The sequence below is a fragment of the Mustela lutreola genome, chromosome 4 (genome assembly GCF_030435805.1).
Source record: "Mustela lutreola isolate mMusLut2 chromosome 4, mMusLut2.pri, whole genome shotgun sequence".
In the NCBI taxonomy this organism is placed as follows: Eukaryota; Metazoa; Chordata; class Mammalia; order Carnivora; family Mustelidae; genus Mustela; species Mustela lutreola.
This window is the reverse complement of record NC_081293.1, coordinates 41,704,912-41,731,504: the sequence shown is the minus strand read 5'-3', so window position 1 is coordinate 41,731,504 and position 26,593 is coordinate 41,704,912. Positions and strand designations below refer to the sequence as shown.

The following is a 26,593-nucleotide window of genomic DNA, read 5'->3' as shown; positions in this document are numbered from 1 at the left end:
TAAAAAGAAAATCACAAGAATAATATTAATGCCATGTCCTTTCTGCCAGCCCCTGGCAAGCAGAGTTAACAGTTTGAAAGACACCAGCTTCTCTTCTCTGTCTTCCTCTAAGCCCCTACTGTGCACCAGGTTCTCTAGAATGCTCCGGTTGGATGGAAAAGGATGGTTGAGTCCCAGTTCGCAAGGGACTGGAGGGAGACAGACATTGAAATAACTAACAAGGAACAAAATAAATGCAGACAGTGAAAAGTGCTGAGACAAGAAGCAAGAGGAGGACAGAGAGTGGAAGGGAAAAGACACAGCTTAGGAATGGGGAGACCTGTCCTGTCCTTAAGAGATACCATTTCCTTTTACAGAAACAAAAATCTGTATTCTTCAGTGACTTCACTGATGTGATGGCTGGGATTTGCTTCAAAGTAGTCCATGATGAAGGAGTCAATAGAGCCAGATGGTCCAGAGTTGATAATTATTGAAAGTAGGTGAAGTTGTGTCAAGTTCATTCTACAATTTTTGTTACTTTTCTTTACTGTTGAAAATTTCCATTCCAAATAAGGATGGAGAGGATCCTAGAACTGAAACCAGGTGAGGGGAAAGCCAGGGAAAGATCCAAGGAAAGAGTGTCTGGCTTCTGTGAACAGCATGTGCCAAGGGCCTGGGGCATAACTAGCTGAGCTTTTGTGGAGAGAAGTAAGTGAGGAGAGGTGGGCAGGGCACTGTGAGCCCTGGGAAGGGGTTTGCATTTTATTCTAAGATGATGAATCTGACCAGGGGCTGGCCAGATCCGGGTACGTGTTGGACATTGAGGCAATAGTGGAGTGTTGGAGTGAAAGCAAAGAGGAAGCAGAGTTGATTGGAAGGGTTTGGCCACAATGCCTGGGTGGATGGTGGTGCCATTTAGTGAGGTAGCAAAGCCTGAGGAAGGAAGAGGGCCTCTCCTTGTCTTTGTGTGTTTTTTTCTTTTTCCTAATGGCACCCTGGGAATTGGCACATAAGAAGCTTAGAACAGTTCTGTTCTCATAGTGTCCACAGTGTATGGTCAGCAAGGACTTTGAAGACCCGGGCCTGAGGTGGGGAATTTGTCACTTTGAGGAACCAAGGGGATTACTTACTGGGTAAAGGATCGCCCTCCAAAGTATATTCGCAAACAAAGTTCTCTATGTTGCTTGGATCTGGGACAGGTGTCTCAAATCCCACATCATAGGTTTCTGCAAAGGCAACATCCAACGGTCTGTATGAGACAGGGCTAAGAGTTACTTTCCCTCTGATCTGCTAGTTATAGCAGGTTCCCCCAAAACCCCATTCCCAGGAACTCCTTCTGAGGAAAGCAACTATCCTGCTCCTTCTGCTCCAACACCCCTACCCAATTCCAACCACCACAAGAAGAAAATGAATCCAAGGACAGACTAACATCAGCTTGTGGGAGCTGCATTTCCTACACAGGGGGCCACTGCATTGCAGCTGTTGGGTGGTATGAGGACCTGGATCCGCTGGAAGGGGAGACTGGTCCTTCTGGATGGAGAATTCTCTTTCTGGAGAAGAAGTTGTACAGCAGGCCTCCCAGGGCTCCAGAGAGAAGAGCTCCCCAAGAAGGCATGAGGGCATCTCCCCAAGAAGTCCAGGAGGAAGCCAGCAGTGAGGAAGGGCAATCCACTGACCACGAGACTGACAATGGCACACGAGAAGTGACCGCCCTGGGGAGGGTCTGGGAACAGCCCCTGCTGCTTGGCACAGGCTCTTTGGGAGAAATCCAACTCTACTGACCAATGTTTATCCTGTGTGTCCTCTTCATGCTGCAATCCTACTTGTGGGATTGACCCAGGGAATCCTGACCCATGCCCACAGTAAGTGAGCCTTACGTTTTTCACAGCCAGCTACAGCCACATGTTAGGAACAACCAGAATATTGACCAGGGAGAGTAGTGAAAGAGATTTCCTCCATCTGTAGAATGGAGTATGTGCTGATGGTTGGGAAATGTTACATACTTCATGACCCCATTCATGTAAAAACATCCTTGGAAAGCATATTTAGATAGCTCTGTGTAGACATACAGTGAACTGTCTGTGGTAGTTATTTCTGGAGGATGAGATGAAAAGAGAACTTGATCATGGTAGATGAATAGCAGCTTTGCTGGTGGCAAAGGTGTCTCTGTGCTGCACCATGGATCTTTCCTTCCCCCTCTGGGGGCTCCTGCCCCACACCGCCCATCCTGCTCTCTGCACACAGTGAGTCTCCTGGCCATCCTGAAGGCCCTGCATGACCCCATTTATGTAACAACATCCTTGAAAAGCATATTTAGATAGCTGTGTACAGACACATGATCAGCCATCTGGTGGAGTTATCTGTGGGAAACAGATGGATGGGACACCTGGGAACTTGATCATAGTGGGGTGGAGGAAGGGTCACTAAATGGACTGGCTGCAGGCATGACCCTGCACTGTGTAGCTGGTCTTGCATTCCTTCTTCAGGCTCCCCCTGCCCAGCTGAACCTGCACATGCTCCACACAAAGATTCTACCTGCCACCCTTCAGGACCTGCCCACTGAATCTCAGCGGAAAACCCTCCTCTGCCCTGGGTCCTACTATGTGTCCCCATAGATGTGCCCTGTCTGTTCTTTGCAGACACTCACTCTGGGAAAAAGAGTGACAAGGTGCCAGCAACATCCGGCTTCAGTGGGCACGAAAGCCTCAAATATACCCAGAAAACACCGGGGAAGGCTGAATCTCCAAACCACTGTGCCTAGTGCCTCAACCAAACACAGTGTTTCTAGTGCCTGAGTCCATTAAGGAGATGTTTTTTTTTTACAGAGCAAACTAGCCTATGCAAGGAAAATCAGAACACTAACAGCCTTCAGCTGGCAGGAGCAAGATTTGCTGAACAAGGGTTTTGCATGGATTTTCTGGAAGCCACCGTAATGGTCTGTGTTTTCATGGGGGTTGGAGTCACACAAGCATTTTGTACTTTTGTCAGAAATCATGAAATGATACACTTTTGTCATATTTCAGAAAAAAAACTCTTAGTAAATATTAGCTCCCTGTGTAAGATATGTAGATGAAAGGGTTTGGTGAAGTAGACTTATACCTGTAATTTACTTTAAAATGCAACAAAAATTAAGAATGGATTCATGGAGAGAGGGAGCAAGTGCACTAGATAGATAAAATTATAATGAAATATGATCAGATATTAAATATGAACTGCAAAATCCAGGTAGTGGAGATGGGGCTGTTCCTTGTACTGGTGTTTCCACTTTGCTATAAGCTTGGAAATTTCTTTCAGAGTCTAGGAAAATATGAAAGAACTGAATGACAAAAATAAACCATGACACAGCCAAGCCAAAGTCACGGCACAAAAAAAGTGACAAGTGACTAATGAGAGGGACAGACAAAGGGCTGTGGGAATCCAGAGGGGCTGGTGAATCAGGGAAGGGGCAAGGGGCAGACTCCTGGGAGTGAGGCCTCAAAGTCCACCTTTCCAGGGTGGACTAGATACTGGAAAGTGGACAGAGGGGCTTGCAGGAAGCCCAATGTCACCCCGCGCCTCAGCCTTAGAACTGAGGGAAGACCTGGCTGGCCTTGATGGAGGCTAGGGACCTCACACTCCCAGGCCAGGCTGGGGTTTGGGAAGGGGCCTACTCAGTGCCTTCAGGGTCCTGTGTAGGAGATGTCACCTGAGCCACAGTGAGTCTGTGCTCATCCCTGCCAGCTTTTCTAGGTGCTCTGGCCCTGGGATTTATTCACCATGCAAAGACAAGACACTCACACAAGTCACACTAACACCAAACACACACTCAGATGAACACAGACTCCCGCACATTTGAGCCCATGAGCACAGTCACACATGTACACTTAAATGCACACACTCCCCAAACCCTTCTATATAGAACAGTGGCTGCATCTCTTACCAAATAAACAGACAAAGTAAACGCCGGCTGACTTCATTTTCTTACAGGTATTGGCCACAAGCTGAAAGAGAAAGAGAAAGGAGTAGCAGGTCAGGGACAGTGGATTGTGGTAGCATGGTGAGAAGCCTCCTTGTCCCCCTCTCACATTTAATGCAGACTCACCGATTGATAAGCGAGATCCATTTCCTTGAGCCCCTTTGTTGCATACACCTGGGATTCTCTTCCTGTAATGCCAACTAGCTACAAAGAGGAAGAAGTGTCACGGACTCACAGGAAGTGGTAACTATGAGGTGTTCACAAGCAGTTGAAGACACAGAAGTCCCCATTCCAGGAGACAGTCTTTTGCTTATAGATTCTGAGGGCCAGACCCTGGTGTCGGCCGGCAGCCCGCCCTTCGGGAAAGGAAAGCTCTTACACATGTACATGGGGCATGTAGGTTTAACACAACAATTGTCATTCATTTCTGCAGTGGCTATCTGCTGTCCAGACACTAGGGGTGGGTTAGAGATCCATCCTCATGTAACCCTGGGAAAACCACCTATGAAAGCTTTCTCCATATAGGCTCACAGGTGGCACCTGGTTACCTGCTCGTAATTACCTGCGCTCTGTCATAATTGTTCAAAGTCATGAAGTAAAGGGAGCCCTTCATCCTCTGAGCCTCCTTAGCCTAAGACAAATAAGACTTTGAGTATAAGATACTTGAAATATGCAGCAGAATGCTAATAATGATGAGCTGGACTCACTTCGGCCTTGATCATCGGTATTGATGATGGTTTCAGTGGTGCAGTGGTCACCGCAATAATCAGGCTGTTCATACGTGGGTCTGCAGAGGAGGCAGGGAGTGTCCTGATCAGTAAAGGCCCCCAGGGTGACTCTCCACAGGCTGCTGGAGCACAGTGCTGCTCCCCACACTTCCTCCTCCAGAGGAAAGGCCCCCCGACCCGAGCACCCACCATCAGCAATGTCTGGAGGGCTAGCAGCCCAGCCCTGGAGGGAGAAGGGCCTTAGCCAGGACCTACATTATAGATGACAGCACTGAGCCTCCCTCTGGCCCTTCCTACTGAACCGTCACTATGACCAGACATACGACCCTTGCTCTGAAAGGTAACTCCAGCTACTTCACTGCACAAGCATCAGCCTTTCAGTTGAGCAAAGGGACGGACAGCCAGACTCGACTGTACCAGATGTCCCACAGGGCAGTGGAAAGCCTGGCTCTGGCTCAGGGCAGTGCCCTCAGAAAGTCCTGCTCTATCTGCGCACCCAGGGATCCAGAAGACAAGGTGGAGACTCTCGGGCTGTGGACCCCATGGCCAGCTCAGTGCACTTCCCCACCAGGCTCTCACTTCCTTCCCAGCAAGGGCTGTAACCCTGCAGTCTAGACGAAGACGGTTCTGGGCCGAGGACAGCCTTTTCCAGTGCTGGGGACACAGTCACAGGATGACATTAGCCAGAGGGAAGGAACCGAAGGGAAAGGAGCCAGGGCCAGAAATGTGGTGGAGACAAAGTGTGGATAGCGAGGGTGAAATCCAGCGCTTTTTTTCTGAAAATGGTATCTTGTCTGCTCTCGGTCCCCTAGCTTTTCTGTTTTCTTGTTTAGGCAGCCCAAGTATAGTTCAAGCACCTCTCAGTTACCAAGAACTTAGAAGGTACACGTATGGCCCCATGTTACTCTGAGACACATCACTAGGGATGGTTTTCGTCCTCCCTGCAGAGGAGGATACCCATGGCCCAGAAAGGACAACACCTTGTTCCAAGAGTCAGTGATAGTAACGGTCTGTACCAGACCTCCCCGAGGCCCAGGCCTGCTCTGCCCCCACAACCTGCCCACAGTGAAGTCACCAGGCAGCTTACTTATGAGATGCTCTTTTCGAAGGTCCTCATTTACCTGCAAGGAAATGAAGGAGTATTGGTGGAGGGCAGTGGGAGGACCCAGGGATACTCTGAGAATTCCATAAAGCAGAAGTCCTCAGAGCTCTAGAGTTAGTACCTTTACAAATCCTGTCTCCAATAGGTTGTCTCCTGAAAGTTGTACTGTCTTAAGATTTTTAAGAGCTTCTTCAAATTCCTTTCTGAAAAAATCAGAAAAAGTGTTGAAATGTAATTTGGTCTTAATATTAAAGGCAGCCCCAAGCCGTTCTGGAGCCACTGTGCAGTGTGTACATGTCTGGCTCAAGTCAAGTAGCCCAGTCATGACCTTCAGCCACCTGTCCTTGATATTGACAGGTCATGCTCAGGCCTCCACTGTCTCCATTCGGGTGAGCATAGGGTGGGAGATGCTGCTTTGCTAGTCCCATGGGTATGGCCTTGCTTTCTCTGCACTCGTCACAGTCTCAGGCACACAGACCTGGGGGACCCCCAAGGCCCCAGGGTGAATGTGGGGCACACCCATGGAGGTGTCACTGTGAATCCCACTCACAGTGTAATGGGCAGGGCTGCTAGAAGTTACTAGGTCCCTCAGGAAGGCACACTATCCTCCAACATGTAAGACTGAGTTTGGAAAAGTCATCCTTCTGATTGATGCTCCTGTCCTGTCCCATCCTCCACTGCCACAGACCCCTGAGGTTGACATGGTCTCCCCAAGATTCTTTCCCTTCTGGTCTGGTGCTAAAGAAAGTAGCAAGCTGCTTCATGAGCACACTAGGGCTCCTGAATCCATGTGCTCCTGGAAAAGGCCAAAGCCTGGGGAAGTGGCCCTGAGGAGTGACCCTGGGCTGCCACAGTTCTGTGGCCAGACAGCTGCTGTGAAGGCAGAACTCATGGGTGAGACTGGGATACATGAGGGTCTGGGTGTTTAGGTTCAGGCCAATCCCATGTGATGAGCTAGGCTGGCACAGCCAGTCTAGGAGAGTGTGGACCCAAGAAGGCTTTTCATTGTGGAGAGTGCAGGTGTTGCTATGGGGTAGACCTGAGAGCCCCAGGTCCAGCCCCACACAGCCCAGCCTAGCCCAGCCCAAGAGGTGAGGCCTGGGACCTGGGGCCAGTGGAAGCCACACCAGGCACTGCCTGTCTAGCAGAAGCACTCTCCCCTTCTTTCTCATCATACACTGGAAGATTTATATTTTGTGACAGTATCCCAAATATGGGGGAACTCATCTCTTACCACTGTCTAGTCCAACAGGCTCCCTCCAGGGAGTGCTGCCCCTCTGGCCCTACTCCCAGCTCTGTCCGTGGGAGGGACACCAGGCTCCTTGTCCCCTAGCAGTCTCTCTTCCTCTTTAATACCTGTCTCAACTCCTTGGAGCCTCTCCATCTCTCTCCTGTTGTCACCCACCTGGGCAACACCTCTGGGTCTTCTTAGCCCCTGTGCCATCTGGTTTCTTCAACATTCGGGAAAAAATCCCTCTTGGACTATGTCTTCTCAGCCTACTCGATCCTAGCAGGACAGGCTCAGAAAGCACCAAGCAAGGTCCTTAGCCTTGGTCCCACCTTCTCTGCAGAACCTCCAGAGTCACACTTGTATCAGGTAACATTGCCCCCTCTGGGATTTTCTCTGAATGCCAGGGTCTACCTGGGCTCTCAGCCATAGGCTTCCTCAACACCTAGGCAGTGGGGCATGTTTGGGAAGCCCCAGTCTCAGGTGGAGCCTAACTCCTGTCAAGATTCTCTGGGTTTCTCAGGAGCTGACAGCCTTAGGACCATGATCTGAGTGTGAGCTCTCTTCCCAGCTGCACATCTTGCCCCATCTCATTTCACATCTTTTCTACTCCCCTGAGTACACTGCCACTCCTGAAACCTCATTTGTGGAAGATGTCATTATGTTTCCTGTCCAGAGAGGACCAGGAGGCCCTCGTTCAGTCTCCACACAGCTTCTCACATGGGCCCTGAGACTCCCACCTTAGAGAAGGCAGAAGACTTCCCCGCCCCAGTGACAGCTCTTTCACCAGAGCCCCCTGTCCAACAGCCTTGCATCTCTCTGCCACCTGCCAGCGTCACCCCCAATGGACTTGTTTCCTTCCACTCAGCTCATATCCACTCAGTTCTCTCTGTCCTAAACACATAACCACACATATGCACAAACCTTTGCCTCCACTAATGCTTGGAGCAGCCATCCCACTCATTGCTTTTCCTGGAGTCAGAGATGAGAGTGCAGTCTGCATGCACTGACATCACCACTGTGCACGCCTGTCTTCTCTCCATGGTACTGAATGGTGGGTCTATGTCATAAATCCTGGGTCCATTCAGTCCTAAGGGTGCTCAACCTCTCTTTGGTCCTTCTCGCTCTCTAAATTGGGATTCAGCCATTTATGTCCATGAGAATCTTAACCTTTCAGCCACCCAGAAGCTCCATAACTTCCTATCTCCAGGTTTTTGAGAAAACTGCTTAGCGCACCATGACCCACCCTCAATCATTCTATCCCAACTTGGTGCTCAGGATTCCACTCATTGGTTCCCCTGTCCCAGACCTACTAAGGGACCAAGATCTGCTTCATTGACACCCATCAACACTTTGATGCTGCCAATCCCATCCCTTCCCCTCTGCTAGTGACTTTGTCTCTCCCTGCCCCACTGGCCCAGGGCAGAAAGTGATACACAAGAGCAAGTACCCATCATTGGTACTGCTCATAAATAAGCCACACATCTGTCTTACCCCATCCAGGGAGTCCTCACTGACAGCCACTTCTAAGAACAGGGAAGGGCATAGAGAGAAGAACTCAGACATGTGATCACAGGGCTTAGAGGGACAGGGATGGTCTACCAGTACAGGACTGGCCATTTTCAGAGCAGCCAGGGGCCAGAAGAAAGGGAGGAGTCAGAGCTTAGGGGTCAGGGTGCACAATGAAGGAATCTCAGGCCAGCCCATGCACACACCATTGGGATTCCCACTGTGGTCTCAGGGAACCTCTCAGCTCCCTTGATCTTTCTGGGGTCTCACCCACTAAGGCCTGCCTTGGGGGTCGACGTGGCACTTGCCTGTGTATGGTGAGTGGCAATTGGGTCTCACCCTGTGAATTGTAGGTGACTATGCTGATCTTCACGGCTGGGCTAGGGAGGAAGGACATGCTTGTGAGAAGCCATCGACACAGTTTCAGATGAAACCAGTGGCAATCAGAGAGGGAATGCATGAGAGTTTCCCTGTCCCCACCTCAACTATTCTGTTTTGGGCCCTGCTTTCCAAACCCCAGAACTTCTTGTAATTTTAGCAAAGAAATTTTGAGGCCTGTTAAATAGGCAGCCTTCCTGGAAGAGTGTGTGAGAATGGCATCCTGAATCACCCTTACACTCTCTCCAAAAGACACACACACACACACACACACACACACACACACACACACACACAGGCATATGCACAGTGCAACTCAAGGAGATAGATACCTTCATACTCTTGCAAGAGGGCCTCCCAAATGGCCTCTCCTCTACTGCAACATACTTTGGAACTCCTTCCCCACCTCTCTCTCTTCTAAAAAAGTTATTCTCTCTTTTGGTAACCATGCATATACATCCCTTCATTTCCTCCCCTTGGTCACTGTTTTCTGGTCTGCTGACTCTCATTATTCCTTAGCTAAACTGCTTTTGGTTCTTCTCCCAACTCATTTACCACTATTTTCAGACTTTTTTTTTTTTTCTTAGAGCACAACTTTGGTATTTTCACACCCTTAAACAAGAATTATCTGTGGCTTCCTATAGCTCACAGCAGAAAATTCAAGCCCCATGGCCTGGCATGAGTCACTGTGTTTTGGCTCCATGCTGACTCATCTGGCTTTATCTCTCAGCCCTCCCCTGCATTATAACCCTATCCTGCACCCCAAAAGACCTCTTACTCCATAAGAAATCTCCCTGATGGTTCCTGTTACCCTGTTTTTTCCCATCTTTAAAAAATGAGATCAAATTTCACATCCCCTGGGAAACCATCATTGAACTTTTTCTGTGAATTCTTAATTTTTCCTTAAAGTTGCCATAAGTCATTTGCCTTTTCTTTTGGCCCCTGGCATTGTTTAAGCAAGCGTTTATTTACTGCTACTGTTTTGCCTGTTTCCTAATCTGTTAGGTCCTCTAGGTCAGACTGTATCCCCAACAATATGGCTTGACTCTCAGGCAGGAGCCAGTCAAAGCTGCCATGAACCAATGGAATGACTGACCTATCCTTTCCTATTTCAAGACACTGCCCTGGGCTCTGTGCTCTTGACTGGAGGGATACTCATGCCTACTGAGCTAAAGAGCTGTGTACTCTGCCTGGCAGAGGGAAACACAAGCCTACTTTGTGAACCTCTTCAGCATTTCCTCCACAAGTCTCTGTGATTCTTCCCAGTAGTCTTTTGCAGTTTGTGACCTGAAAGCCAAAACAACATTGATCAGAGGGATTATGTGCCTCCATCAGGTAGGCAGTATTTCTGCCTCCCTACCTCCCACAGTCCCTTTGGCAAGCTCATCTACAGCCCACATAACTGATGTCTTCCAAACACCTTAGTGGGTTACCTTGGTGGTGACTATCATCAGTGGAAGTGGTGGGGAAGATGACCACATAGACCCATGCTTGAGGATGAGGGACTTTGGATACAAACCCAGATGGTTGGTCATGTTAGATGAGGCTATTAGGCAAGGAAGGAAGGAGGATAGAAAAGTCCCCACTGATTCTGATATGTTGTTCTATTGCCCGCCCTTCCCACTTACCAACACATTGGTAGAAGTCCTGACCTCAGCACAGAGGATGTGCTACTAGGACTATTTTATTTCCCTCTTTCCTATCAGCCTGCAAAGCTGAGCCATTATGGATGCAGGAGGACTTTTCTAGCCCCACTGCCAGGGGAGGGACTGGAATAGACCCAGGACAGTGCTGTTGTGGTGTCATCATGCTACAACCAGAAGGGAAAACTACAGGTCTCTCCTGTCCCTACTTTTAAATTCTTGGTTCCGGTTGGCTCCCACATTAATCCCTGGATGGAGAGTAGGAGAGTAAAGAAGGTTGATGCCTCATGATGGCCCCTTCTGCCTAGGTGGGAAGAACTTTATTGTGCCTTAGCTGCCCAGGGTTCAAAATTCTTTGTAATGTCATATCTCTGTAGGTCTGCACAATTCCAGTTTCTGAAGGTTTATTGACTAAGTGTTTTTGTCAGGGTTCTATGGATGGTTAGAGTGAAACAGACTGGTGCTGGTGCCTGGATTCTTTCCCTGGGTCTGTGAATGGTTCCTGCCTTTTACGTGTCCTATGTCAGAGAACATAAGCCAGAGTCAGAGAACATATGTCAGAATCAGAGAAACCCTCAAGGAGGCTCTTCCTTTTCTTCCAATGATCCCTATGTTCATTGACATTCCCAATGTCATGTTTATATGTTTTTACATGTGTCCCACACATCCAAAAGCACCCTTTCTCCACTCCACCATTCCTTCTGCCTCCTCTAAGCTACTTCTAAAACTGTCACTAGATAGTGAGGGAAACAAGGATAGATGATCCTAAGTATGTCCAGATTATCATTCATGGAGCCTGTATATATGAGGCACTTTACATTAAAGATTTCCAATTCCAGAGCAGGCTTGTGATATCAGAATTATTTCCATTTTGCAGTCAAGAAAACTGAGTCTCTCATAGTTCAAAGAATTTGGCACAATTTCCATGGGTAGCATAGATCTGACTCCAGATCCAGTTGTAAACCTCAGGCTCTCCCTGTTCGACTGGGCAGACTGGGATGACACTGATGGAGGACAGTTGGAAGAGAGGCAAGCAGGCAAAAGTGCCCCCATCCTAAGAGGAAATCACCCTTTAGAGGATTTTACACCACCCAGGAAAGAGCCCTTCACCCATTCCCGTGTGATAGATGACAAAACCCTGATTGGATGATAGGTGCAGGGAGGATTAATCAGATTAAAACAGCCCACCTACAAGCTCATAAAAACACTTAGACTTAAAAACTCCAGTGGCAACTCCTCTCGGATCCCTTCCCTCTTCAGGAGCTTTGTACTGTCACTTTACTATGGCTCAATAAAGTTTGCTCTGCTGCCCACCATTCTTCATCTGGTCTACCTCTTCATACTTGGCAGCAGTGTGACCAAGAACCACAGGCACTAAAGAAGGAAATCCTGTAACAATAGGAAAGTTTGGTGGCATTTTTAATCACCCTTCCCCCATTCTTTTTCCAGTCTGGTGGCAGTTTGAGTCCTGATCTGTGGTCCAGTTCCAACTTCTTGAACCAGAGGGAGCAGTGTGGACCTCACTTATAAATTATTGTGTACATCTTTTCTCTAAACTTGCTGTGGGGGTTAATTTAGGATTTGCAAAGGTAGTTGTGGACACAGATAAATTTAGAAAGCTACACATATGCTCAGCCAGAAGCATATTCTGTGAACACTTTAAACTTTCACCTTTGGGGGCACCTGGATGGTTCAGTGGGTTAAAGCCTCTGCCTTCAGCTCAGGTCATGATCCCAGGGTCCTGGGATTGAGCCCCACATCAGGCTCTCTGCTCAAGCGGGGAGCCTGCTTCCTCATCTCTCTCTGCCTGCCTCTCTGACTACTTGTGATTTCTGTCTGTCAAATAAATAAAATCTTTTAAAAAAATAAATAAACTTTCACCTTCGGTTGATCCCTAGGTTCAGAACAAGTCTAGTTAAGTGGTAAAGGAAAGCCCAGTAAATAACATCTACCTAATTGGAAGTGGAAGAGTTTCTCTTCTTTGTTTCTTGTGTTTTTTGTTTTTTTTTTAAATGTTACGGTGTTTTTATATTTGTTTCAAACTGCCGGCATTCAAAGGAATCGCTGTCAAAATATAAGCTGAAAATTAGCCAAAGAAACAGAAACTCCAGTGTCCCCACACAAGATACATTCTTTGAAAATGTAATTTGGAACGATCTCAAAACAAATGAACTTCTACACATGTAGAAGGAGCAAAACACCCCTGAGACCAGTGAGTATTTTTTTTTTTTTAGAAAATCTTATTTCTACAGTTACTACATTGTAATAATCCAAATCAAATTTCCAATAACAAAAATCACAGAATGTACAAAGAAATAGAACATTGTTCATTCAAAGAACTAAATAAATTTACAGAATCCATCCTTGAGGAAGTCAAGGCATCAGATTTAAAGCTTGTATAGCCACTCTGGAAACACTCTGGAGGTTCCACAGGAAGTTAAAAATAGATCTACTCTATGACCCAGTAATTGTTCTACTAGGTATTTACTACAAAGATATAGATGTGGTGAAATTAAGAGGAACCTGCACTCCAATGTTCATAGCAGCAACGTCCACAATAACCCAATTGTGGAAAGAGCCAGATGTCCTTCAACAGATGAATGGATAAAGAAGATGTGGCATCTAAATATATATATTTATGAATATGACTCAACCATCAGAAATGATGGATACTTATAATTTATATCGATGTAGATGGAACTGGAGGGTATTGTGCTAAGTGAAATAAGTTAATCATTTTGAGTCTATTTTTGTGTGTGGTATAAGGAAGTGGTCCCGTTTCATTCTTCTGCATGTGGTTGTCCAATTTTCCCAACACCATTTATTAAAGAGATTGTTGTTTTTCCATGGGATATTCTTTCTTGCTTTGTCAAAGATTAGTTGACCATGCTGTCAAGGGTCTATTTTGGGGTTTTCTATTCTGTGCCATTGATCTATGTGTCTGTTTTTGATCCAGTACCATGATGTCTTGATGATTACAGCTTTGTAATATAGCTTGAAGTGAGGCTTTGTGATGCCACCAGCATGGGCTTTCTTTTTTTTTTTCCAACATTCCCCTGGCTATTTAGGGTCTTTTCTGGTTCCATACAAATTTTAGGATTATTTGTTCCAGCTCTGTGAAAAAAGTTGAAGGTATTTTTGATAGGGATTGCATTGTATGTGCAGATTGCTCTGGGTAGCATAGACATTTTCACAATATTTATTATTCCAATCCATGAGCATGGAATATTTTTCCATCTGTGTCTTCTTCAACTTCTTTCATGAGTGTTTTGTAATTCCTCGAGTATAGATCCTTTACTTCTTTGCTTAGGTTTATTCATAGGTACCTTATGAGTTTTGGTGCTATTGTAAAGGGAATTGATTCCCTAATTTCTCTTTCTACAGTCACATTGTTAGTGTACAGAAAAGCAACTGATTTCCATGCATTGATTTTGTATCCTGCCACATTACTGAATTGCTGTATGAGTTGTAGTAATTTTGGGGTGGAGTCTTTTGGGTTTTTCATAAAAAGTACCATGTCATCTGCAAAGACTGAGAGTTTTACTTCTTTGCCAATTTGAATGCCTTTTATTTCTTTTTGCTGAGGTTAGGACTTCTAGTAATATGTTGAAACAATAATGGTGCAAGTTAGCATGCTTGTCATGTTCCTGACCTTAGGGAAAAACTCAGTTTTTCCTCCATTGGGAATGATACTGTGGGCTTTTTGTAGGTGGCTTTTATGATATTGAGGTAAGTTCCCTCTGTCCTTACACTGTGAAGAGTTTTAATCAAGAAAGGATGTTGTGGGTATTAAGGAGGGCAAATATTGCATGGAGTACTGGGTGTTGTATGTAAGCAATGAATCTTGGAACATTGCATTAAAAACTAATAAGGTATTTTGTGGTGACTAACATAACACAATAAAAAAAGGGAAAGGATTTTTATTTTGTCAAATACTTTTTCTGCATTAATTGAGAGGATCATATGATTCTCATCCTTACTTTTATTAATGTGATGTACCATGTTGATTTTCAAGTGTTGAACCACCCTTGCAGTCCAGGAATAAATTCCACTTGGTTGTGGTGAATAATCTTTTTAATGTACTGTTGGATCCTATTGGCCAGTATGGGTATTTTAAAATTTATTTTTTATTTATTTTCAGCATAACAGTATTCATTATTTTTGCACCACACCCAGTGCTCCAGGCAATCCATGCCCTCTATAATACCCACCACCTGGTACCCCAACCTCCCACCCCCGGCTCCTTCAAAACCCTCAGATTGTTTTTCAGAGTCCATAGTCTCTCATAGTATGGGTATTTTGACATCCATGTTCATCAGGGATATCGGTCCATAATTCTTTTTTGTTGGGGTCTTTGTCTGGCTTTGGGATCAAGGTGAGATAGGCCTCCTAAAGAAGTTTGGACCTTCTCCTTCCATTTCCATTTTTTAAAAAAGAGCTTCAAAATTGGAAGGGGAGGTGAACCATGAGAGACTATGGTCTCTGAAAAACAATCTGAGGGTTTTGAAGGGGCAGGGGGTGGGAGGTTGGGGGAACCAGGTGGTGGGTATTAGGGAGGGCACGGATTGCATGGAGCACTGGGTGTGGTGCAAAAACAATGAATACTGTTACACTGAAAAGAAGTAAAAAATTAAAAAAAAAAAAAGAACTTCAGTAGAATTGGTATTATTTCTTCTTTAAATACTTGGTAGAATTCCCCTAGGAAGCCATAAGGCCCTGGACTCTTGCTTTTTGGGAAGTTTTGATTACTCCTTTAATTTCCCTGCTGGTTATGGGATCTGTCCAGATCTTCTATTTCTTCCTGTTTCAGTTTTGGTAGTTTATAAGTTTCCAGGAATGCATCCATTTCTTTCAAATTCTCCAATTTGTTGGCATATAGTTGCTTATATATGTTCTTAAAATTGACCATATTTCATTGGTCTTGGCTGTGATCTCTACTTTTACATTCATGATTTTACTAATTTGGGTCCTTTATCTTTTCTTTTTGATAAGTCTGGCTAGGGGTTTATTGATCTTATTAATTCTTTCGAAGAACCAGCTTCTAGTTTCATTGATCTCTTCTACTGTTCTGGTTTCTATTTCATTCACTTCTGCTTGAATCTTAACCTTAATTATTTCTTAATCTTAATTATTTCTATTCTTCTGCTTGGTTTAGGCTTTATTTGCTATTCTTTCTCCAGCTCCTTTAGGTGTAAGGTTAGCTTTTATATTTGATATTTTTCCAATTTTTGAGAGAGGCATGCATTGCAATGTACTTCCATATTAGAACCCCCTTTCCTATATCCAAACATTTTGAACAGTTGTGTTTTCATTTTTATTAGCATCTATGAACTTTTAAAATTATTCTTTAATTTCCTGGTTGACCCATTCATTCTTTTTTTAAATTAACAATGAATTATTTGTTTCAGGGGAACAATCTGATGTCCTGTGTCTTTTGACTGGGATATTTAGCCCATTTACACTCAGAGTAACTATTGAAAGATATGAATTTAGTGATATTGTATTACCTGTAAAGTCCCTGTTTCTGTAAATTGTCTGTTCCTTTGTAGTTTATGTTACTCTTTGGCTCTCTCCTTGCTTATAGGGTCTCTCTTTTATATTTCTTGCAGGGCTGGTTTGGTGGTCACATATTCTTTCAGTTTGTTTATCTTGGAAGCTCTTTATTTCTCCTTCCATTCTGAATGATATCCTTGCTGGATAAAGTATTCTTGGCTGCATGTTTTTCTCATTAAGTACCCTGAATATATATCATATCGGCCCTTTCTTGACTACCATGTCTCTGTGGATAGGTCTGATGCAGGTCTAATGTTCCTACTTCTGTAGGTTAGAAACCTCTTTTCTTGACTTCTTTCAGTATTTTTTCTTTGTCTCTGAAATTTGGAAGCTTCACTATTATATATCAGAGTGATCTATTTTTTATTGATTTGGGGAGAGGTCCTTTCTACCTCTTGGACACGAATGCCTGTTTCCTTCCCCAGATTAGGAAAGTTCTAAGCTATGACTTGGTCAAATACACCTTCTGCTGCCACCCACCCCACCTCCACCTCCATCTTCATCCTCAGTCATTCCAATAATTCTGATGTTGGTATGTTTTGTAGCATCACTGATTTCTGGAGCACTGGGTGTGGTGCATAAATTTTGGAACATTGAAAAAAAATAAAATAAAATTTAAAAAAGTCCTCTCTTCATGCCCATTAGTTGTTTTTCTCTCTTTACCTCAGCTTCCTTCCTTTCCATCAATTTTTCTTCTGTGTCACTGACTCTCTCTTTTGCCTCATTAACCCTAGCTATTAGAGCATCCAATTTAGACTGCCTTTCAGTTGGAAAATTTTTAATTTTGGGCTAATTAAATCTCCTTTCTGCAGCAACAGATTCTTTAGTGTCTTTTGCCCTTTTTTTCCAGTCCAACTAATAACTTTATAATTGTTATCTTGAATTCCAGGTCTGACATTTTACTTATATCCATATCAAGTTAGATCTGTGCAGAGAGTATTACTTCTTTATTTTGTTGTGAATTCCTACTTCTAGTCAATTTGCCCAGAGAAGAATGGATATACGAATGAACAATAAAAAATATCAACCATGACTCAAGCAAACTACACATTAGAAAAATCCTAAGAAGTCAGAAACCAAAACAGAAGAGCAAAAGAATAAATGAAATAAAAAAGAGAAAAGGAGGGGAGGGAGAATATAATCTCACTAGGTGGACAAAACAGGGTGATCCACCTGTTTCTGAGTGTATTTTGGTCTATGTGTTAGAAGACACTAAATCCCAAAATTGTAAAGAAAGCAAAACTTTATACACACACACACACACACACACACACACACACACACACACACACACACATTAAAATTGAATAGAGTGAAAGGAAGTCAAAATGAGTGAATAAAATCAGAAACCAAAATGAGTGAATAAAATTGAATAGAGTGATACGCTCTAGTTCCATCCACGTTGTTGCAAATGGCAAGATTTCATTTCTTTTGATGGCTGCATAGTATTCCATTGTGTGAGGGTTGCCGGGGGGAGGGGGTTGGGGAGAAGGGGGTGGGATTATGGACATTGGGGAGGGTATGTGATTTGGTGAGTGCTGTGAAGTGTGTAAACCTGGTGATTCACAGACCTGGGGATAAAAATATATGTATATAAAAAATATATGATTATAAAAAATAAAAAATTAAAAAAAAAAATTGAATAGAGTGAAAGGAAGCCAAAAATGAAGAATAGATCTATAAAATGTAAATGCAAAAAATGAAAGTTTAAAAAAAGTTTAAAAAGAGAGTTTAAAAAAGACTTAAAAAACAAAGAGTTGATAAGAAACTAGTTGAAAAGGGAAAAAAAGAAATGAAAAATTTTAAACTGAGAGATAAATGAATCATGAGAAAAAGGCCTCAAATTCTATATACTATTTTCCTTGGCACTGTATTTTTAAAGTCTTGTGGGGTCTGTATACTTGCTCTGCTCCTCTTCTTTCAGTTGGTCTTCTGGTGGAGGGTAGCCGGCTGTGCTGCTTCTCAGGTGTCTTTCCTGGGTGGAGTAGCCCCTCCCCTTGCCAGGTGTCTGACCTCAGTGTAAGTTAGTCCTTTGTATGTCATTTGTGTGCCATTTGTTCCCTTAAGACTTTCTGTGCCTCTTTAGAGGATCGAAACAAAAATGGCTACAAATGGCCCTAGAACCAAAAGACGCAGTTCCTTCTCCTTAGTAAACTCTCGGGGATCAAGGCTCTCTACTTTTTTGTGTGCCAAACTCTGCAGACTCTTGTGGTGCATGTCCACAGCAGTCCTCCAGGGGAAAGTTGTAGGGTCCTGTGTTAATGCTCTCTGTAGGGCTGTGGTGCTGAGAACAGTGGCTGGATTCTGAGTGCACCCATTCTGCCCCTCCCAGGGGATGGTGAATGGTCTCTGTGTTTCCAGTCCTCTGCAGGGTCCACAGGCAAGAGAGTGGCCACCCAATTGGTCTGGCTTACAGTTTATGGCAAATTGAGCTGAGAGCCCCCTTCTGGGCTCACTGACCAGAACAAGTTTCCCCTTTCCACTGCTTTGGAACTTGACCAGCTCAGGAGTCCCTGTTAATTCTGTGACTCCAGGATCCTGAGACCACATTGTCCCACCTAGAGATCTTCTCATTTAATCCCCTGAGCACCATTCAGACAGGGATGTCTCTCACTGGAGCAGATTTCTAAGGATTCTGATTTTGCCCTCTGGAGCTGTATCACTTTCTGGTAGCCAGCTTACAGAGGGTCCCTCCCCACTCCATTTATCTTCTGGTATCTTTCCTCAGATTCACTTCTCTGTATCTCCTACCTTGGAAAAAGTGCTCACTTTTCTACTTTCAGGGTTTTGGTTACTCTCTTCCTACATCTGAGGTTGAATTCATGGGTGTTCAGAATGATTTCATAGTTATCTAGCTAAATTCAAGGGACCGATGAAATGAGGTCCCTTACTTTTCCACCATCTTGCTTCCTCCCTTGTGCTGATTTCTTTTCTTTTCTTTTTAAAATAAACTTCTCTTTACCAATTTCAAAATGACCTCTTTTTAACCTCAGGATGACTTTGGGATATTTAAGAGGGTCCCTGGAACATCTCAAAATATTTTTTGCTCTCCTTATAAAAGAGACATATTAAACTAATTTTGCTAGTTTGACATGTTGAATTACGTGGGAAGCATTCTCAAATAAGAAGATATGTTAAACTTTTTTTAGGTTATACTCGTATGGATCTATGTTATTAAGGTAAGTTCCAGAAATTGTATGGAATTCCAAGAAATCAATGTCTTGGTAATATCTTATCTGTCATAATTCTAATTATGGTCTTAAGAAGTATGTCAAAGAAAAAGTGAAATTTCTTGTCAATTGCACTGTAATGAACCCTCATCAGATCTTTAATATTCCAGCTTTTAAGCTTTTAAGACTTTTGACATTTATAGACAGTTACTGCTTTACACTAGTGGTTTTGCAGAATTAGTTTCTGTTCAAAGAGATTTATGGAAAGGACCTTTTCTGGTAACTTTCCAGGTACAAGTTTCAGAAAACTTTAACTGAAGTGGGGGAGAATTTTCTGAACACTAATGGAGAAAATGATGGATTCATAGAATTTCTAACAGAAGATTAAACATTAATCAAGAATTAATTACATAGTACTAGAAGAACTCATGAGGATTATTATGAATTTATGATCCTTTTTTATTTTATTTATTTTGTTTTATTTTTTAAAGATTTTTTAAAATGTATTTATTTGACAGAGAGAGATCACAAACAGGCAGGCAGAGATAGAGAGAGAGAGGAGGAAGCAGGCTCCCCGCTGAGCAGGGAGCCCGATGCGGGACTCAATCCCAGCACCCTGAGATCATGACCTGAGCCGAAGGTAGAGGCTTTAACCCACTGAGACACCCAGGTGCCCCTATGATCTTATTTTTAAACATTGCTGGCTTTTCTGTTCCTCCATCTCCAGATTTAAGGAGTCATTTTTATCCTTTCTTTTAATCTAATTATAATTTATAGAAATTTAGTAAACAAACTTTTTACTGAAAATAAAATATCTTTTACTCTCTATCTGATCCTTCTGTTCTTCAGAAAATTTTAAGTATTCATTTTTTAAAGATAATCTATTTATTTATTATTCTAAAAGAGAGTGAAAGGAGGGGTAGAAGTGGAGAGAAAGAAAATCCAAAGCAGACTCTGTGCAGAGCCAGGTGGGACTCGATCTCAGGACTCTGAGCTCATGACCTTAGCCGAAACCAAGAGTTGGATGTTCAACTGACTGAACCGCTCAGGTGCTCCTTGAGTATTCTTACTTTACATGACAATATAGGTATTTGTGTAAGCTAAATAAGAATCTGATTTCCTTCTAACAGGATGAAATTGGGCAAGTGATTTGTTTGGCTTCTTAGCTTAAAAAAGTCTAATCACAAAATCACAGAAAACAATGACAAAATCTAATCAAAATTTCTTATTACCAGAATTAAAAATGAGGTGGACCCTAATGGAGACAATAAGTCCTCTTAGATATCATCAGAGCTTTAACTGGTATATCATATCTGAGATTATACTTAAAATAATTATTCTTCCTGCACTCATGGAAATAATTAAGCCCAGTTTAATGAGACTAGAGTGATTTCATAAATTATTCTTACTGAGATTATTTTTGCTAGAAATTGGGATAATGGGAAAGAGGAAGATTATGTTTCAATAAAAACTGCTTTTTGTCTTTCTGTAAAAAGCAGTAAAATCTATAACACACCTTCATGGAGATCAGATTCTAGCTAGACCTGTTCTTGTCTTTGTGGTGTTGCTATCTACCTGTAAAATGTAATGGATCCTAACTTCTATTTTCCTTATATCTGTGTACAGTTCTCTAAATTAATGCTTCCAATTTGCTCCCTCCCTTCTGATTTGGAATCACTAAGATCAGAAACTGCTCTTTTCCCAAAGCCCTGCAACACTGAGCTGGATAACTCGATATAAACTTCATAGAAATCAACACAATGTCTCATGCACAGTAAACATTTGTGTGGTAGGCCACTCAGAACAATCATTTGAACATCCATTGACATCACCAGAACATTCAAACTACACAAGATGCTTTAAGCTCACATTTAAAGCCCTATGTCTGCACACCTTCTCAATTGACAGCTTTCTGGTCTCAGAATCTGGTTTGTAGTCTGCTCTAACCCTTAATTTTTCTTTTGTTCTCATTAAAATGCATCTTATTAAATACCTGAATGTTCACATGGTATAGGTCTAACTTTGGGAGCCCCTCTGTAACAATACCTCATTAAATGAGATACAACTGTTTAACTGAACTGACCTATTCTCAAGAATAGGGGACAAATTCAGTGAGATGGAACAAACTGTAACTTAACTTCTAGACTGCAAAACTTCTGAAATTTAAAAAAAAAGGTGAATGAATGAACAGTAGCATAATATCTATGGCAAAAGTCATTAGACTAGGTGGCTCTAATGTCTTGGTAACCTGTATAAGAAAACCAATAAAAAACAGCTAATTGCACTTTTCCCAAATCAAGTAACTACTTAAACTATTATATTAAAATAATTTCTTTGTTTTTCTTTTACATATTCTCTATATAAATCTTGGCACTAGATCCTGCCAATGTAGTGTTCCTAACAACTTAAGTTTGGTGTGACTTAATGTAAATCCATGTATACTTTAATTCTTAAAAATTACAAAGTGCCTCAGTTTATCTTTTAACATCAGAAAAAGAAGCTGAGACCTGTCATCCACAGTGCACTCACAGTGACATACCCATGTTGTTGGCATGATGGATCCAAAGAACTGCCTGTCTTGTCTACACCAGCCCTTCCTACTCCAACTGTGCCACATATGTAGGAGCTTTGGGAGAGTCTGTCTCCCTTTTCTCTCATTTGGCACACCTGATCTTGTTTCCCACTTGTTTTTCCCCAGCCTGTCAAGCTTCCTTTGAACTTCTAGAATTTTCCCCTTTAATTCCACTCATGTGCCCTCCGTCTCTTTTCCTATCTAATCCTTAAGGAATATAGGAGTTCTTTCAAGAACACAGATCCGATCCATCTCTCTTCTGATAAAAGTATTTCTTTCAGTGAATCCCACAGATGCCCTTAAGATATAGCACACATTGCTCAGATAGGCCCAAGGGCCCACCACTGGCTAGCCCCTTCCTTCTTCCTCCTCCTCTACCCTCCCTCCCTCCTCATACTCTGAGATCATCTGAGGGTCTCACACTCAGGACTTTACACAGGCCATTCCCCTAATCTGGAGTTTCCTGGCCCTCAAAGGGAGTCATCCCTGGGGCAATGGTAGAGCTCACTAATTTTCATCCAATTCAACTTAATGAATCTAATGATTAAGGTGGAAATGAACCACTCAAGACCTTCCTGCAGACAGTGATTCCCAGGGACCCACGCAGCCTTGGACTCTTTGGCATGGGCTTTGGAGGAAGACATCCCAGGATTTCAATTACTGCTCCATGTCTTCCCTTCTGAGGGCTTTAGGGGGTCATTTCTGGCCCTGAGTGACCTTTTTTTTCCCCCCTCATTTGTGAAATAGAAATATTTACCCACAGTGGAGAGGAAGACTCAGTGATGAAGCTACTTTTTCTCCTTCCCCTTGTTCCCAGTCTACAGCCACATTTGGGCTCCCCCATCCAAACTGTCTGTATTCCTCAAGATAGATTCAGAATCTAGCCACTCTGCACCCCCACCGCTACCCCACGGGTCCACACCACCATCATCTCCCTGGATCCCCAGAGACCTCTGCAGTGGTCTCCTGGTGGGTTCTGTCCTTTGGCCCCTCAATTGTGATCCTTTCAGACCAAGATCTAGTTGTATGCCCTCTCTGCTCAAAAACACCCTCTTATTTCCCTCTACCTTTTAGTCTGCCAGCCCTGCCTTCCCTGACCACTTCATCAGAAAGGCCCCTCCCTCAGTACTTTCATCTTCCTTCCCTGATTCTCCCCTGGTGCTTATCCTACCTAATACACTACTTCCTCTCCTCTTTGATTTATTCCCTCTCTAGTCATGGAAACTCCAGGAGGACAAGGACTTTGTCCAGTTTTGTTTGCTGCCTTACCTGCACATCCAAATAGTGACTGATGTATAGCAGTTGCTCAGACATTATTTGTGAGTGGATGAATTGTTAAGGGAATGAATGAACGAACAGGACTGTTCATCACATGGATGATAGGCCCCAGAGAACCTTGGGAGTGTCACCAGCACAGGCATTTGACCCCAAAAGGGCATGTCAGAAGAGAGTCAAGCCAGGGAGTCAGGGCTTTGTCAGGGGCCCCTGTAGTGCCAGGGAGTCCCCAGCCCTGGTGTGCCTGACTCTGCTTTCCCTAGCAGCATTTTATACTCATCTTCTATGATTCCATGAGACGCTATGTTGGGCAAACTGCATACAAACTCCCCTTCATTCTCATCACAACCTGGTGAGTTGGGTATGAAGATCCCCATCACAGAGGGGAATCTGAGGCACAGAGAGGTGAAACATGTTGCCCAGGGGGACAGGACTGGTTAGTGCAGTCTGCCTCACTCACCAGTGTGGGCAAAAATGATCCTCAGTGGTCATTACTCCCCTTCTTCTGAGAGCAGCAGGGAGAAATGCTGGAGGGACTATGTGCTCACCTTCCAGGAATTTCTCATCAAGTTGGCCCTCAAAAGCAATGCGTAAAGCCATCTTCAACCACACTAGTTGTGCCCAGGTCACACAGAGATTATTTCCCTGGGGCTGAGGAGTTTTCTGTGGTTTCAGACAATCTTTGCCTGGTTAACTGCAGGCAGGCTCTAGCCAGACCCCTCACTGATGGCTCTGGGAGCTGTGAAAGGGGTGTATAAGGGCTCTTTCATGGACCCCCTCAGCTCCTCCTCCCATCAGTACATCCAGCAGGATTCAGTTCTGGCTACCTGGGTAACATGTCAGAATAAGGGTTGGGGGGCCTTGATCCTGGAGCATGAGTGAGGGTACAGGGGATTTGATTGCTCCTTTTTCTCCCTTGCCCTCAGACTTCAGAGTAGGGTCCATACCCTTCACATCAACATACAGCTACAGCCAGCTGTGATCAGAGAGAACGGTATCACCTCCCAGCATTTAAAAGCTAAAGGGGGAAAGAGCAGAGCTATGAAAGGGACAAGAAGTGGGGACCTCTTTGTTCAGGAAGCCATTTCTCTGGCACCTTTCTTGTTCCCTCACTGCATACCCTCCTCAGAAGAGAGGAAAGGGAACATTCCCCCACTATCTAATGATTTGCAACAAACTGACTCAGTTGACATTGAGCAAATCACTAATCCCTCTCAGCCTCGTTTTCGTCACCCTCATAGAGAAATAGAATCTACTTCCCTAAGCTTTGGGAGGCTTAGTTCAGCTCATCGCAGGCATGTAGAAATTGCTTAATTACTGTTATTTCAGAGGCCATACCTATACCCAGAATCCTTCCCAATACAACCCAGGGCTGGGTTTTGCCCACACTACTAGGGTCATGAAGAAGGGCACTGTAACAGGATGGCAGATCAGGGGGGTCTTTGGAATCACCCACCAGCCTTGGATCTACTTTATCCAACCTCTAGATCCTGTCGCTTCTCCAGGAGAGTGAAAATGCAAAATGTCTTCCTTACCCTACATTCTTCCTTACTCTACATTCTAGGATGGTTTTGAGGGTGATGGAAGTATAGTGGATGGGCTTTGGAAATCAAAATGTGCTTCAACGATGACATTATGGATGGTCATATTATTATTACTACTGAAGGGGTCAACCCAATAGACAAGTTGGAAATGGAAACAAAGCAAAACTCCAGTCTCTCCAAGCATGAAGATCTACCCCCTTTTCTTCTCTGAGGGCCACAAGGTGCCTAATGCACAGCCCAGCTTCCCAGGATAACACCTGGTCATACCTAGCTGTTTTGCAAGTGTAACACATTCTGGAATTTGGTCTCCAAGTGGTTGAAGAAGGAAGCAAAAGCCTTGGCAGGAAAGCAAAGAACTTTCTAAGCAGTGAAGGTCCAACAGAACCAACAGGGAATCTCTCTGGAGTCTAATAAAAATAGAATCTACTTGGGTGAAAAGCAACACAAGCAGAAAACTGCACAGACAGAATCTGAAACCCAGGGGCACCTGGGTGGCTCAGTGGGTTAAAGCCTCTGCCTTCAGCTCAGGTCATGATCCCAGGCTCCTGGGATGGAGCCCCACATTTGGCTCTCTTCTCAGCAGGGAGCCTGCTTCCTCCTCTCTCTCTGCCTGCCTCTCTGCCTACTTGTGATCTCTGTCTGTCAAATAAATAAGTAAAATCTTAAAAAAAAAAAAAAAGAATCTGAAACCCAGTGAGCTTCTAAAAATTGCTGAAAAGGGGCTTCTAACAATCACCTGCCCATCCAGCTGTTTAAGGGGCATGCAGGGCACAGATCCTGGCCATGTCAGAGGAGGGACTGAGAGTCACCCAAAAACCGTACAGTGGCTTTTTTTTCCTTTCCAAAAAGAAAATTCTCAGGGAATAAATTCTTGGAGCATTCCTTCTACATCAGGAAAAGGGGTTTTATCTTAGGTGTTAAGACTGTCTCCACCTCTCCTTTCCCAGAGGCTGGGATCTCCTTGAACCACTTCATGCCCTGAGGTCAGAGGTGCCCTGAGGGACATCCAGGGCCAGGGTGGGAGAGCTGCTCACGCGTCCAGGAGGAAGAAGATGTTAAAGGCACTATCGCAGTTTCTCAGATCAGCTTTGTTCCTGTAGTGCCTGGCGCGGTGGTGGAAAGATCTCCCAGCTGGGAGGTGGTGCAGGAAGCTCCCTGTGCTCAGCAGTGGAGGTGGCAGCAACAGGAGCAGGAACAGGGAAAGTGCAGGGCCTGGGATGCAGATGCTGCTGCTCCCTATTTTCTTAGCTGTGCCCGAGACCCCACTCTTTACTGGAGCAGGGGTGGAATTAGTGCTGGCCATGCCCAACCACCACAGGCTTCTGCCTCATCCACTGTCTCCCCCCAAATCTCGTGCCCTGGGGTCTTGTCCCCTCCAGCACTGCCCCAAATTTCTCTGAAAGCCTCCACCTGGTATCTGCCCTTGGGGCGGAAGAGGCAAGTGGCTGTCTCTGGGGTGATGGCCCTACTACCTGAGTGGCTCTTTCCCTGCCCCACAGAGGCAGAATTCCCTGTGATGTCCCTTATGATGGGCAGGGGGGTTGGCATGGTGACTTTGTGACCTGCAGCTCTGCTCAGTACCCTGCCTGTTGATAACCCCAGGTGGGAGCCATGGGATCTTTGGGTGGGGATTAGGATGGGGCCATCATTTGTCCCTTATCCCAAACCCTCCAGATGTCCATTCAAATCCTCAAGACCCTGCCTTTTGATAACTGAAAACAGGCAGCTGAAGTGGACATCCATGTAGGTAAGGAGGTCCAGGAACTGGGAGACTACAGTACAGGTCATTGGTGTGAACACTGACATCACCCATAGACATGGAAAGATCTAGAAGGTCAAGAAGGTTTGTGCAAGCATTCCAAAGTCCTTTGTGAATGAGGGACATTCTGGTTAGGTACTGCTATGTAACAAATCACCCCAATGTAGTGACATACAAGAGAACCATTTCCTATGTGCA

The 26,593-nt window shown here is 44.3% G+C and overlaps 1 protein-coding gene across 1 annotated transcript in view; it reads right to left on the bottom strand.

The window, feature by feature from the left end:
* LOC131830317 (anthrax toxin receptor-like) overlaps positions 1-26,355 on the bottom strand; it is a 37,156-nt gene extending 10,801 nt beyond the window's left edge. Inside the window, exons 1-10 of the mRNA XM_059172620.1 lie at positions 25,671-26,355; positions 10,095-10,166; positions 8,806-8,881; positions 5,886-5,963; positions 5,750-5,783; positions 4,642-4,721; positions 4,497-4,565; positions 4,061-4,138; positions 3,899-3,959; positions 1,110-1,205 (exon numbers count right to left, since the gene is read on the bottom strand). Coding sequence (XP_059028603.1) covers positions 1,110-1,205; positions 3,899-3,959; positions 4,061-4,138; positions 4,497-4,565; positions 4,642-4,721; positions 5,750-5,783; positions 5,886-5,963; positions 8,806-8,881; positions 10,095-10,166; positions 25,671-25,939 — 913 coding nt within the window. The 5' untranslated portion in view covers positions 25,940-26,355. The remainder of the gene's footprint in view (positions 1-1,109; positions 1,206-3,898; positions 3,960-4,060; positions 4,139-4,496; positions 4,566-4,641; positions 4,722-5,749; positions 5,784-5,885; positions 5,964-8,805; positions 8,882-10,094; positions 10,167-25,670) is intronic.
* Between the last annotated feature and the right edge of the window lie 238 nt (positions 26,356-26,593).